This window comes from Ostrea edulis, chromosome 2, assembly GCF_947568905.1.
Source record: "Ostrea edulis chromosome 2, xbOstEdul1.1, whole genome shotgun sequence".
Classification (NCBI taxonomy): Eukaryota; Metazoa; Mollusca; class Bivalvia; order Ostreida; family Ostreidae; genus Ostrea; species Ostrea edulis.
Window position 1 is genome coordinate 39,915,400 of NC_079165.1, and position 15,802 is coordinate 39,931,201.

Below are 15,802 nucleotides of genomic sequence, written 5' to 3' on the forward strand. Positions count from 1 at the left end.
TTTGACCCGACTTAGTATATATAGTATTTATGTGTAAGTTTGCCGATACTGTATGAAATCTAAATGCATACGTAGAAATAGCTATAAAGGATGTACAAAAAATGGGGAATTTCTCAACCCAGGGTTATGACTTTAGGATGAGTCCAAATTAGTCATATACATGTATTTTGATGTTTTAATGTTAATACACGTATTATTTAAAGCCTTTCATCAGTGTATGCACTTTTGAGGGCAGTGAAGTTTTAAGAACCTATTATGCTCATTATATAAATACATAGCCCCAATTTGTCTGCTAGACGTTCAGTAGATTAGAATTAGAATTTTTAAGTGTGTTACTTTCTTTGTAAACTATTGCCTCTTATCAGCACAACAGATAACAATCAATAACATTATACCTCTTTATCTGCCCCAAAGATCATGAATTTAGAAGAAGTGTCCATGCTCATTGTAGCTGACTGCTAAATGTCCATCAAAGATATATATACTCGTCTCATTTTCTAATTATCTTCTTTTGAAAAGGGAAATTACCCTTTATATGAACAAACTTAAAATCCCATTATTTAGGAATGCTTTATACCAAGTTTGTTTGAAATTGGTCCAGTATTCTTGGAGATTTTTTCAAATTTCTTAATTCTAAATTACCTTCCCTTTGATGGAAATCCCTATCACCAAGGATGCTTTGTGCCAAGTTTCTTTGAAATTGGTCTAGTGGTGCTCGAGTGAAAGGATTTCTTAAATGTAAAATACAATTTTTCATAATCCTAAATAATCTCTTTTAAGGTCAGGTTCTTCATATAAACCAAATGAATTTTAATCCCCTTCACCCTTTGTGGCAAGTTTGGTTAAAATTGGTCCGGCAAATTCTGAGTAGTTTTAAAATGATGTGAAAAAGCAATTATGATGCTGATGACAAAGAAGTAGGTACAGTTTCTAAAGTCATCTGACCCAAAATATCGACGATTTCACTTGGGAGCTCAAATCCTGGCATTCAAATAAGGAATAGATTAGAAGACCCAAATTTAACTCAGTTTAATCAGCAAAATGATTTGTGTCATAGGACGAAAGCTTGAAGTTGGCATAAAATTGCAAAAATGCCATTTTCAATGAAAATATCCACAAATTCAGGTGGTTTTCCTTTAAGAAAACATACAGTGCATGCGTTGAGCAAATTCATATTCAAGCATGTTTTTCATCTTAAAATAATACACAATATGTATCATTTTCATTTTGCCCGACAAATGCGCACATCTTTTCCTTAGCAATAATCTGTGTGACATTTGACAGTTTTCAGGCTTATTTTGAGAAAAAGGGCGGGAAATGTCTTATTCATGATGTCATGCTGCTATCCATTTAGGAATATCATTCTGATTTTGTTGACATAGTATACCTGGCATATATTTTACTTTCATAAAATACCGATTAAGGTTAATTCCAGACACATTTTATAGAGAGAAAAGTTTTGGGCCTTTTTATGTATACAATTGTACCTAGTTCTTTTGATCAGAAAAGGTTACCTGCACCTTCTACTTGGGTAAAGCTAAAAAGAATGCTTGTAGCAATTTTCACATTTCAGTTTTACTGTAGAAAAGCTGGAAGTCACCATAGTTATCACTTAAATACAGCATGCCTATGTACAAATTCACCAACACAGAACCTATTACATCACCGAAATGCATAGTCACATACTGTATGTACCTGTACAATGTAATGTATATATTCGTGTGTTTGTTATGGTAGCTTTTTCTATATTGTAGGATATAGGAATCATGAACACTACCCACTCCAGTAGTTTGCGTGAGTCTGACTTTGTCCTGAGGATTTAATCAAATCAAGCGAAAATGTTTTATAGGTAGAGATTTATTACAAAAATCAATATTATCAGTAACATGTAAACGCGGTCTATGTCAGCAATTTTATAAAACAAAATTGTCAAAAAAAGTGAAACTTCCATTGTACACATGCACATGTATTATCACAAGTTAACCAACAAACTGATAGAATTAACATGGATGACTAAAGAAAAGAAAGAGAGTGCTCAATACAGGTATATACATGTAACATATAACTTATCTAATTATGACAAGAAATAAATTAATAATTGATCAATACATTGCAAAAGAATCGAAACCTTTTGTTGATATTTTGTTACAAAGAGCATCTTGATCACTTATAAAATAAAAAGAGGGTTCTTTCACTGAAAGCTCCGACTCTAGCTGGTAGACCAGTCTTTGTGTCCTGGCAGTACTCAAATGAAATTTATGCTTATTTTATCAGCACTAAAAAAATTTCACTCCTTCATTCCCATCGAAGTTCATTAGTTCTGCTTTCCCCTGATCCTGAAGAGTCTGCAGTGCTCTTAGTAATAGCCATTTTTCTAGTCCATGAAATTCTGGAATGAACATGAGTAAATATAAGACATTTTTTTAAGGTACAAGGGTGCTTTGTTGTCACATGTCACAATCACTAGCAGCTGGTGTATTGTAAATGATACAGCTTATAGAAACAATACAACTAAGCTTTGAACTGATACAGATAGGCATGCAGACATCGGTATATGTTCTGACGATACATTGGTATGTGTTCTGACGATACATCGGTATCTGTTCTGACGATGCCTCGGTATATGTTCTGACGATACATCGGTATATGTTCTGACGATACATCGGTATATGTTCTGACAATGCCTCGGTATATGTTCTGACAATGCCTCAGTATATGTTCTGACGATGCATCAGTATATGTTCTGGCAATATAAAACAGATTTGAAAGAGAGCAGATACATGATACAATCTGACTTAGGTACAGACCTATACTATTTAATAGATCTGTACGGTACTTTAGTCAGATTGATACATGATAAAAACTTTACATGTAGAGATTTGAGAGAAAGTCTACCACCATTTCTATACCTGTGTACATGTAGTGATTGTATATCTTATGACGACTCTAGTTAAAACACAATTGATTCACATTCTAATGGTATTCCATTGTGTCTGACTGTGTGTAAAATTATTCTCACCTGTTCCTTCCGACTCCTCCCCCTCTGATAATTCATACAAAGTACACACAGAGTTCTGTAAACTCTTGGACGTTACCTGAAAAACAAACAAACTATATACACACTGTCATCCACGAACAAACTATACACACTGTCATCCACGAACACACAAACTATACACACTGTCATCCACGAACACACAAACTATACACACTGTCATCCACGAACAAACTATATACACACTGTCATCCACGAACAACTATGTACACGTACATGGACAATTTGTCCTTTTCATCTATAGAGTTTTGTCATATAATATTTGCATCAGCAGAAAAATATCTTGGCCACTATGGATTCACAGAGGAAAATCATTAGTTCCTGGGTATTAAAGATGCATACAGTATATGAAATTGATTCAATTGAACATTTCTGCTGCCAGATTCATCATATTCAGACTTCATTCATAAATGTATAATGACATTAAAAATCCGCAAATGAAGAAAGACCAAATTACAAAATTAATACATGTTGCTTAGTTAAATATTTTATGAATGTGGGTTACTATGTTTGAGAACTGTAAATCTATGCATATCTGTGACCTTGACCTTTCTTATATGAGTTATCTCCCCTAATGAAAATGATCAATATTGATGGGTCACACCACTCACCTAAGCAATAACATTTATATGACATTAAAAAAAATTGAATCTACACTTACTGAGGTTTCTTGCAAATTAATGGCATGCATGTAATGTATCTTTGTACTAAGCTTTGTTCAGTAATAACAGAGTACACGCATTGGTAATAAATACAGACCTCGAACTGCTACAGGTCACTGCTTAATGTGTTCAAGAATATTACATGGGAATAGAACCCATAATATGTGTATTATGAACAGTGTAATGTACATTTCTTTTGTAAAATATCTTTCCCACATTTCTACATGTACATATTCTGTTTACCCAGCTTTAACAATGAATCTATTCCACATTTCTACATTTACATATTATGTTTACCCAACTTTAACAATGAATCTGTTCCACATTTCTACATGTACATATTCTGTTTACCCAGCTATAACAATGAATCTATTCTACATATTCTGTTTACCCAACTTTAACAATGAATCTATTCCACATTTCTACATGTATATATTCTGTTTAACCAAATTTAACAATGAATCTATTCCACATTTCTACATGTATATATTCTGTTTACCCAGCTATAACAATGAATCTATTCTACATGTATATATTCTGTTTACCCAGCTATAAATTAGTTTCCCCCACTCATCAGGAGTTCTCCACATCAACAGTCCCTGTTTCCTGGTTTTAGGGTCCTTCCATTCTATATGACCTACAAAACAACATTCCATGTCAGCTTACAAAATTTAATATCTTGAGATCAAGATAATGCTGTTCTGAAGACAGTTACTTGATGACAGAGGGATGATTAATCTTATTAACATATTTTAGCTATGCTAATACTCGAAATGTGGTTGTTATGGCAACTTCTCAATACCTATATAAAAGTAAGATGTTTTCTGTTGTGAATTGTTTTATCATGTTTTATATATAAATAATTAAAATTCATGATCATAAATTTTGTAAATATTACAGACAATACTTTTATGACATGCAACTCATTCTCTAGCAATTAATTTTAATATGTCATAGTGTAAAATGTAACACTTTGCAACAGGTCTGTAAAATTTTAGCCAAAGACATTTTATTTCTGCCATTGATTTCAATCATACAATGTGACTGAACTTAGTTTTGAAGAATATCTAAAGATTTTGAATCCAAAGAATCTACATGTACGCCTGCATTCTATTACAGGGTTCGAAATTAACTCATGTCCGTAAGTCCGAGACTAGTAAAAAAACGTGTCGGACTAGTGAACTCTCTATAGTACTAGTCCGTACGGACTAGTGAAAATCCAGAAATCAATCTTGAATTGGTAAAGATTTTTAGCAAGATTTGTCGGAGTCTCTTAGATGTTTGAACTTATGGTTGATTACCTGCATGGTCAAGTGTTTGCATGACTATGACAGCCTGATCTTCCTAATACATGGAGTGTGTTCGAGACCGCCGTTCTTCGAACGTGCACAAATTGTCAAATTCCTGCTGATTCCGAACGCCGAGTACACATCACGAGAACGTGTTCTAGGTGCAAGAATTGCAAGTAGTGTGGTCTGAGAACATGCACGTTTGTGCGCACATGTTCTCGACATTCGTAACACAGTAGTTCATAACACTATAGCTCATGACTTGGTAAATCGAGTGAATTTTTTTTACTTTATTGATAAAATTTCGAACTCTTGTGACTTTAAGATCTGAGCAACAAAACAACAGGAACGTCGATCTCGAACGCACTTATGGACATTTATAAAAGGATTAACTCGGAGGTTAATATTGTATGCTTCTGAAGATCTTGAATGCGAAATAAAATATGGTGGTCTCTTTTTCTTCTATAGGTGTCAGAAATTGAATTGTTTGCAACTGTGATGTGTTTGATTTGATTAAATACTATTGAATAAAATGAAGATCATTTTATTATATACTGGATGGACTAGTGAAATGCTTTGCTGACTAGTGAACATCAACAGTTAATAGTCCGTACGGACTAGTGCTTGAAAAAGTTAATTTCAAACCCTGTATTATGTTAACTGTGATGAACTGTTATCAACTTTTGACATGCTCCCTATAAAAATCAGTTCCTTTAATCTTACATGTTTAGCTCACCTGAGCTAAAAGCTCAAGTGAGCTTTTCTGATCACCCATAGTCCAGCGTCCGTCTGTCTGTAAACTTTTAATAGTTTTGACTTCTTCTCAAAAACCACTGGGTCAATTTCAACCAAAGTTGGCACAAAGCATTCTTAGGTAACGGGAATTCTAAATTGTTAAAATAAAAAGGGCCAGGCCACCTTCCAAGGGGAGATAATTAAGAAAAGGTAAAATTAGAGTAGGGTCATTAAAAAATCTTCTTCTCAAGAACCACTGGGCCAGAAAAGATTAAATTTATAGATAAGTTTTATTAGGTAGTGCAGTTTTTAAATTTTTAAAATCATGGCCCCCAGGGGTTGGATGGGACCACAATAGGGGATCAAAGTTTTACATACAAATATAAAAGAAAAATCTTCTTCTCAAGAACCACTGAACCAGAAAAGCTGAGATTTATATGAAAGCTTCCTGATATAGTGCAGATTCAGGTTTGTTAAAATCATGGCCCCCCGGGGGTTGGATGGGGCCACAATAGGGGATCAAAGTTTTACATACAAATATATAGGAAAAATCTTCTTCTTAAGAACAGCTGAGCCAGAAAAGCTGAGATTTATATGAAAGCTTCCTGATATAGTGCAGATTCTAAATTGTTTAAATCCTGCCCCCCGGGGGTCGGATGGGGCTACAATAGGGGATCAAAGTTTTACATACAAATATATAGGAAAAATCCTTATAAATCTTCTCAAGAACCACTGAGCCAGAAAAGCTGATATTTACATGAAAGCTTCCTGATATAGTGCAGATGCAGGTTTAGTAAAATCATGGCCCCCGGGGGTCTGATGGGGCCTCAATAGGGGATCAAAGTTTTACAACAACAGTGATTCATTTTGGCGTGTGTCCTGCGTAAATTACGCATTGAATTTGCTCAGGACGCATGATTTCAATAACTGTGCATCCAGGCGGACGCATGAACATTCAAAATTATATGAAAATGTTTTCATTCCCCCCCCCCCCCCCCACCCCCCGGTAATTAGTATGAAATCTAAGCTCCAGAACGTACTACACACCCGAGATATTCTGAATTAAGAATATTGATATTTCATTGGTCAACTCGCATTGCATTAACCAATGAAACCAAATGATATATAAGGCATTACAATGGGTAAACAAAACTGGGAACTAGAATTTCCTCGCATATAATCCGATTCCAATTTTTTTTTTATGTTTTAAAACTTCCTAATCAGGGAAAGTTAACAAGTTTTGCAAAGTGATATGAATGATGATATTGTCAGTAACTATACACGGGTAAAAAACAAACGCGGAGTCCCCAAAATCAAACGTCAGTCCTGAAAGTGAAAACGAAGTAGAGGTTGAGAAAATTCGAAAGGTGAAAAAAATGTCATCAAAAATGACTTACACTTTATTCTTGGCTAAGATTTGAGAAAAATGAAGAAAATGGAGAAAAAATTATTTATTGCAGCATTTGCACAGAACAAAAAAACTAAATGGCATGAACAAAGTAGCTAGGAATAAAAACTTCCATCATTCAACTTTAAGCACCTGAAAATCATTTTGCAATATGAACTAGCTACGAACAAGCATTTTCTGCAAATGATGGCTTGTAATAAAAAGCGAACTATTCATTCTCTAGAAGGGGGTGACAACACTAAGCTTCTTCCTTAACTTGGTTTGTTTATACCTGTGATTGTCAGGCTGTTTGTTTGAAATAATGAAATTTGGACTCATTGGTTTTAGCATGGGACTCATTATTGTAATCGAGGGGAGTCCGCTGGACTCATGATAACCATTTTCAAAATGAATCTATAGGAAAAATCTTTTAAAATCTTCTTCTCAAGAACCACTGGGCCAGAAAAGATGAAATTTATATGAAAGCTTCCTGATATAATACAGATTCAAGTTTGTTATAATCATGGCCCCCGGGGGTAGGATGGGGCCACAAGGGGGATCAAAGTTTTACATACAAATATATAGGAAAAATCTTCTTCTCAAGAACCACTGAGCCAGAAAAGCTGATATTTACATGAAAGCTTCCTGATATAGTGCAGATTCAAGTTTGTTAAAATCATGGCCCCCGGGGGTCGGATGGGGCCACAATAGGGGATAATTTTTTTACATACAAATATATAAGGACAATCTTTAAAAATCTTCCCAAGAACCACTGAGCCAGAAAAGCTGATATTTATATGAAAGCTTCCTAACATAGTGCAGAGTTAAATCTGTGAAAATCATGGCCCCCTGGGGGTAGGATTGGGCCACAATAGGAGATCAAAGTTTTACATACAAATGTATAGGGAAAATCTTTAAAAATCTTCTTCTCAAGAACCACTGAGCCAGAAAAGCTGATATTTACATGAAAGCTTTCTGACATAGTGCAGATTCAAGTGTGTTCAAATCATGGCCCCTGGGGGTAGGATGGGGTCACAAGGGGGTATCAAAGTTTTACATACAAATATATAGGTAAAATCTTTAAAAATCTTCTTCTCAAGAACCATTGGGCCAAAGAAGTTCACATTTACTTGAAAGCTTTCTGACATAGTGTAGATTCAAGTTTGCAAAAACCATGGCCTCAAGGGGTAGGTTAGGGCCATAATAGGGACTACGGTTTTACATGCAAATATATATGGAAAGTCTTCTGATATGGACCAAGGTGACTCAGGTGAGCGATGTGGCCCATGGGCCCCTTGTTTTCAATTGATATTATTCAACAAAGGTTCTTTTCTTATATCTATCATATATCACCAAAGTTTTAGCAAAATCCCTATTAAAATGCTTGAAAAATTAGGTTTATCATCCTTAAAAACTTTCTCCAATACATGTGTAGAAACAAACAATCGGAACATGATATTTATTGGTTTGGAAAGGGGGGGGGGGGGGGTGTCTGCATGATATGATTTTTTTTAAGCTTACCTTGTTTTCTTAACTCTTCAAACACAGTATGAATTCCATCAACAGGTAATTTGCCTTCATCTGGTTAAGAAAATTTGCATTGAAAAAACAACAACAACCCAAGGCACACAACACAACAACTGCATTCACTTGTACATCCACACCACTGCATTTAATACTATATCCTCTCCAACTCAGTTACAAGGGAAAAATAATAATACTATTGATGATGAATGTAATGACTATTAAAGTTCAGTATCTATTTTACTTCAGTCCCTACAACATTACAAAGTCAAATGTCAGGAAATCTACATTCACTGTCATCAAGGATACGGTTCAATTTTTTGTTGAAAAAGAGTGGTGAGGACTGAATCTCGGTGACATCTATACTGTATGATTTGGTTTTTTTGTGGTAATCCAGAACAAGGGCACACCAAGCCTCAAGCTGCTTCTTCCTTGTGTCAAGGTTTGGTTGAATTCTGAAATTTAATTCAAATCCATCTACATATGGACAAAAGCAGAGTTTGTTATAGTCTATGACTTTGATAGAATAATTAATATGCATATCTTTCAAAGTGTGTGTTTTGTTTTTTCCCCGTGTTATGTTAATAAAAGACAAATATCTATTTTCACAACTAAATGTCACAAATTTAGCGCTTCAAAAAAAGGTTGTCACACGCAAAATTCCCCATGGGAATTCTAAAAGTTGGCATGTATGTATTTAAAGCAATACAAACTGTAACTGATGGTGTTTTTTTCAACAATCCAATTATGCACCAAATAACACCTATCAGTATCACTAACATAATCCCCAAGATCTGAAGAAAAATTCAGTAAAATAAACAAGGGAATATTGTTTGAGAGCACACCTACAATGAGCGTTTCGTATAAACCGTCATTGCGTCATATACACAGACATGGGAACGATGATTGCCTAGCATAATCGGGTTGCTGAGACCGGACAAAAACTGACATGAGTACAGGGACTGACACTAACGGCTGTCCGATTGTCCGGGACAACTTAAAACGGTGGTCGGACAACTAAGTTCTGTAGTTTACCTGTCCGATGGGACAACCAAAAATAAATGAAGGGTATCCGTGAAATTTTAATAAATTCTACGTGAAAAGAGTCCTTAAAGTTTTTGAAGTACATCTCGTCGATAGAAATCATCTGATAATCAATATGGCGTTTTTCTGGTTTTCCCTGATCTAAATTTAGATTGTTCATTAATATCGACCAATCAGCTTCACGGTGTATTTTAATCGCGCCAATCAGATGTCTCTATTGTCGCGTGATTCTTGGAAGTGAACAAACAGATATAGAACACTTTTTCCGAAGTTAAAATTCAATAATTTTTACGAAAAACATGTCCAAAATGAAAAATTATCAATAGGTTATCAAATAATAATTTATTAAAAAGAATTTAAGGGGAATATTCTCTGATTATTTGATCCATTATAGTCTTAAATAAAACATATTACGACGTAAGAACTTCTGTCTGTAACTAAGTGTTCTGCCTGCAAACATTAAGGTAAAAATGTATATACATAGATTGCTGTCTGAGTGACAGGAGTTTTGAAACCATTCAATACATTATTATTAATTAATGATTTCACATGGAGATCACAAGAAAACCAGGGTAACACTATTAATAAAAAAAACACTCATGAGAATGCAATGCATATACATTACAGTTTTTTGTTGGTCAGTTTCGGACAAGTACATTTTCCATTCGGACAACCTAAATTTCATGTTAACTTGTCCGAAGGGACAGGTTGGTATTAAAATTAGTGTCAGTCCCTGGAGTAACTACGCATGTCGTTTGTTTTAAAATATTACATAGTTTCATGAATGACAAGAAGTACTATAAGTTTAAGAAAGTAATAATTATGCAAATTTGCCACTTAAATATAATTTTTGATAATGAATATTCTACAAGATTGGCATGTTTAATTGTTTACAAATCTGATACTTGCTCAGAACCTCTCACTTTTTCCGAATTGGTGACCTCCAAGGTCAATGCACATTGGAGATTATGAGCAGGAATTACTGACAGTGGTTCGTGAACCGACATTTTCTGCTAATTTGACGGGTTTATTGCTTCAGAATCACTCCGATTCTATGAAGTTATCTATATTCAATCACAAGTATGTTAAATGTTTCTTATTTGCCGTCAGTTATACAGCTTGTATTGCTTTATTAAGGTTAGGTGTGTACTGAGTACTAGTAAGTACGTGTAACAGTCAGCCAGGTTCGATCGCCAGTGGCCAGATAGCTCAGTTGTTAGAGCACCTGACTGGAGATTCAGGGGGCCTGGGTTCGAATCCCAGTCTGTTCCGTTGCATTTTCTCCCTTCCTGTTACATTAGGTGATGTAGACCAGCCCCTGGAACTGGTGAAAATGCCTGCATGGGGATAAAGATCCTGGGTTGATGTCTTCAGTCTTCAGGTGTGAAGACACTTAAGGAGGGAGGAATGTAACGGTCAGCCGGGTTCGATCGCCGGTGGCCAGATAGCTCAGTTGTTAGAGCACCTGACTGGAGATTCAGGGGGCCCGAGTTCGAATCCCGGTCTGTTCCGTTGCATTTTCTCCCTTCCTGTTACATACGTAGCTGGGGTGCATAGAATCACCGAAATTACCGCTAATCACCGAAATTACCAAAGAAATGACCGAAATTACCAATGAAGGGGCCGAAATTACCTCAGTATATGTTCATCTATATACCATCTAGTCACACATCAAATTTCATGAAGATTAGCAATGATTTGAAGGAATTGTTTCCATAAAACCTATTATTGTGACGTGTGAATCTGAGTTAATTCCCTTTACCGATAGGTACTCCGTAAGCGAACTATGAATAGCCAGTAAGTTCCAAATGGCAATATAAAATTCAGGACAAATATTTTATTTTATCTATTTATCACACATTGTATAAATCAATACCATGAATACGATATATATAACATGAGAAATAACTGTATAAATTTACGCTTCACATTAATCGGTTTAATGACCATAACTCCTTTAAATTGTTACCAATCTTCATGAAATTTGATGTGTGACTAGATAGTATATAGATAAACATACAATGAGGTAATTTCGGTCATTTCTTTGGTAATTTCGGTGATTAGCGGTAATTTTGGTGATTCTATGTACCGCGTAACTGGACCGATATTTGGAACTTGCCATCTAGGTCTACTCAAATAATTGTAGCATGCATAATTCTTTAGACATATCTAATATGAGTTTAAAATTCATTCCAGGGAAAAATAAAAGTAACAGGATATATATTGATTTAATCCTAAAACAGTCCACAAAAAATCTTTGAGACTATCGATCAAATTCACGGTAATCATATCCTTATCAATTCACCGGCACCGCCAATAACATGTTCCTTGGATTGACAAAAACTAAATATGATAACATAGCGTGAAATTTTAATTAAAACGTTACTTACGTGAAAAAGGGTGGAAAATTGTACTGCCATGGCCATTCGAAATCAGCCATTGCAAGAAAATGAAAGTACGAACTAAAATTCAGAATACATCCGTAAATTGAAATGTTCCGGAATAAAGGCTGTAAAGACTGACAGCATTTGCAATTGATTGATTGATTGATTGATTTTCCGCCACACCATAGGCGTAGCTTGGGTTCGAATTCAGAATGCATCCGTAAATTGAAATGTTCCGGAATAAAGGCTGTAAAGGCATCCGTAAATTGAAATGTTCCGGAATAAAGGCTGTAAAGGCTGACAGCATTTGCAATTGATTGATTAATTTTCCGCCACACCATAGGCGTAGCTTGGGTTCGAATATTACCGAGGCAGGGGGTCTGTGTCGACATTTTAACAACGTAAAAAGTCTTCTTTTTTTTTTTTTTTTTTTACCGAGGCAGCTGCCTCGGTTGCCTCAATGGAAGCTACGCCACTGCACACTCAACAATTTTGCAGTTATCTGGTGGCGCTCAGTTTTTATTGGTGGAAGAGAGAACCCAGATACACTGTACCTGGGAAGAGACCACCGACCTTCCGAAAGTAAACTGGGAAACTTTCTCACTTACCGGCGCGAGCAGGATTGGAACCCGCGCCGACAGAGGTGAGAGGCCGTGTGATTTTGGGCGCGATGCTCTAACCACTCGGCCACGGATGCCCCTGACAGCATTTGCAAGATCTTTACCAGGAGGAGTCATTTGAAAATGGAGAGAGAGAAAGAGAGCCGAGTTTCACTCATGAATAATGGAGACGTAACCATTGCCGGTGAAGGGTTGCAAAATTTGGGCCTCTGCTCCACACTTACGGTCTTTGAGCAGGGCTCAGAGAGATCGTGCCACACCTGCTGTGGCACGCGACCTCGGGTTTTTTTCCGGGTCTCATCCGAAGGACCACTCCATTAGTCGCCCCTCAAGACAAGCACGGGGTATTTTAACCCGGATCTCTACAAGAGAATGGGTCGATAAAACTCGTAAAGAAAGGACTATTTTTAACCATTTCATTTTGACGGAAGTTGTGAGGACCTGAGAGATGCACTACGAGGACAAAAATTAAGTCTCCATAGATGTGTATAAACGTGACCCTCAGAATGTGATTGGTTGTATATTGTTTTTGGTGTCCCGCTCTAGAATTCATTATGTGTTTCACTTGATTGTATATGGACTCGTTGGAGACGTCGACATTGCCGGTGAAGGGCTGCAAAATTTTGGCTTATGCTCGGCGCTTACGGCCTTTAAGCAGGGAGAGATCTTTATATATCGCGCCACACCTGTTGTGACCAGGAGCCTCGGATTTGGCGGTTTCACCCCCCCCCCCCCCCATTTAGTCGCCTCTTACGTCTTACGACATGTAAGCAGGGGTTACTGAGGACCTATTCTAACTCGGGTCCCCACGGGATCACAGAATGTGAAAGATTTAGATACAAAATATTAGATAACTTTCGATATGTGATTTTCACTTCTCAATTAGTGCCGTCACCAGGAATACGGAATATTACGTAAGTCTTCAGTCCTCGAACGGGAAGTCAACACCTCGCCAGACGGATCAGCGATATTCTAGACACTGTAAGAAACTGTTTACTATGTTTTGACCAATCAAGACGGTGGAAATGTGATTGATTTAGGAAATACTTTTTCAATTTTATCAACAGTAATTGAAAGACGAATATATACTGTAATGTCTCGGAACTAAGGTGGTAAAAGTTGCCAACTCAAAGTGTGCGTATCTTTTAAGCGGGATGTTCATTTGTCTTCATCCTATTTGGTAATGTGATTGAGGGAGTATATCTAGTCTCTTCATGAATATCGATAACTACTAAGATAAGTATAAGAAAGTTCAAAGGCTAACCGGTGGTCGAAAGTGTCCAGATCAGACCCACTCTTCAGTGACTTATTGGTCATACGGTGTGTATTGTCGCTACACGTGTAACACCACCCACCTCCACCCCGAAAAGAAATGCAACCAGACTGTATAATATTGATGTGATGGATTGAATTTGTAACGGAAACTGAATCGCGTACATCATACAACAAAACTACATCTACATTTCACTACAGTTTTATATCTCAATTTTTTATTACCAGTAAATCAAAAGTCATTTACCAATGTTTTGTTTGAAACCACTGATCATATGCTGTTTTAATCTAACGTACTTAATTTCTTGATAAAAGCACTGACTTTTCCTTTTGACATAACACCATGACATGTAAAAATCAAAATACATGTAGAAATATAAGGAGTATCTTTTATTAATGTCAATCTAGGCGTGAAATTGAACTCCATCTGTATAAAGGGAGTCATTTGTGTAACCGCGTATACCAGGTAGCTCTCCCCGTGAAACATCGTGGAAATTTTGCAAAATCTTTAATCAATTAAACTTTGTACTTGATAAAAATGTATCGTTTGTATGAATTTTAGTAACAAAGTACAATAAAACATCTGATAAACTATTTGATACAGAAAAAGTAAAAAATTTCTATATTAACTTAAAATGCTCTCAAAGGCAATAACTCCTATGTTGGAATGTCTATTATATACTACTGTACTATTTGAGATTCTGTTCTAATTTCCCTGGTATCCACAATTAATTTATCCAGTCTATATGCGAAAGTTTTTTTGGACCACATAGGACATTCGGTCCTGTGTAATCAATGAACACACCGGACCGAACCAAATTTTGTCAGACCGAAAAACCTAATGTAAAAAAGTGAAACACGTGAAAATGCAAAACCAAGGAAATCTTTATTTATTATACTTGGGATCCCTCCTGTATAATACTTTAGACGGTCCATGCGGTTTTAATCACATTCATTTACATATTTGGATTTGTGTGCTATTTTTTCTTATAACAAATATTTAATTGATTCCGCATCAAAATAGTAAAGTTCAAAATCGGACACTGAGACATCGGACATTTCGGTCCGGTGTAAAAAATGATGCATCGGACCTCAAGCACTGTACATCGGTCAGGTCCGACGGTCCGATGTCTGTTTATCTATATTTATAAAGCAGCAGTTTTATTAAATTGTTCAAATAATATCTGCACATTCTAAAGAAAGTTAGGGTCTTTTGTCGTTTACCTTGGTCTGTCCATCCGTCTGTCATATTTTCGTCTTCCTCAAATTCCTCAAGCAGAAACCAAATGATATTTGATAAGTGGTGTCCTGTAGATGTGCATTAAGGTTTCGGAATTTTCACTTTTACCCTGGGGGCCCAATGTGGATAAAAAAACACCACAGATTTTTTTTTCTATATAAAAAAGACCTGGTGGTGTCCTGTAGATGTGCAGTAAGGTTTCGGAATTTTCATTTTCATCCTGGGGCCAAATGTGGGTAAAAAATGACATATTTTCAACAACAACACCCCCTGGTTCCCAGAACTCGTACATTTTACACAGTAGCCAAATCATCTTTTGAGGTATTGGTGGTGTACGTCCTGTATACGTAGATGTGCAATGAGGCTTCAGAATTTTCATTTTCATTGGGGGTTGAAAAACGACTTTGTGTAGCAGAGCCTGGTTCTCAGAACTCATTTACATATTATGCAGTAGCCAAATAATCTTTTAGGAGATGATTGGAGGTGTCCTGTACGTGTGCAATAAGTCAACGCTCTGTATACTGTCTTATGACATCATTTACAATGTGTGTGTGTGTGTGTGTGTGTGTGTGTGTGTGTGTGTGTGTGTG

The 15,802-nt window shown here is 36.1% G+C and overlaps 1 protein-coding gene and 1 non-coding gene across 3 annotated transcripts; one reads left to right on the plus strand and one right to left on the minus strand.

Annotated features, from left to right (window-relative positions):
• Positions 1-1,839: 1,839 nt before the first annotated feature.
• Positions 1,840-12,313, minus strand: LOC125679399 (vacuolar protein-sorting-associated protein 25-like). 2 transcript variants are annotated; one of them, XM_048918619.2, is made up of 6 exons: positions 12,087-12,313; positions 8,962-9,107; positions 8,650-8,703; positions 4,263-4,354; positions 3,020-3,095; positions 1,840-2,389 (listed from the first exon to the last, which is right to left on the minus strand). In XM_048918619.2, exons 1-6 carry the CDS (start codon positions 12,296-12,298, stop codon positions 2,277-2,279), a joined length of 693 nt encoding a protein of 230 aa, XP_048774576.2. In that variant the 5' UTR covers positions 12,299-12,313; the 3' UTR covers positions 1,840-2,276. The 2 variants fall into 2 exon arrangements, with proteins under 2 accessions (XP_048774576.2, XP_056009951.1); XM_056153976.1 differs by lacking the exon at positions 12,087-12,313 and adding an exon at positions 9,502-10,426.
• Positions 10,895-10,967, plus strand: Trnas-gga (transfer RNA serine (anticodon GGA)). Its single transcript has one exon. It is a non-coding gene; the product is annotated as a tRNA-Ser (tRNA).
• Positions 12,314-15,802: the final 3,489 nt, after the last annotated feature.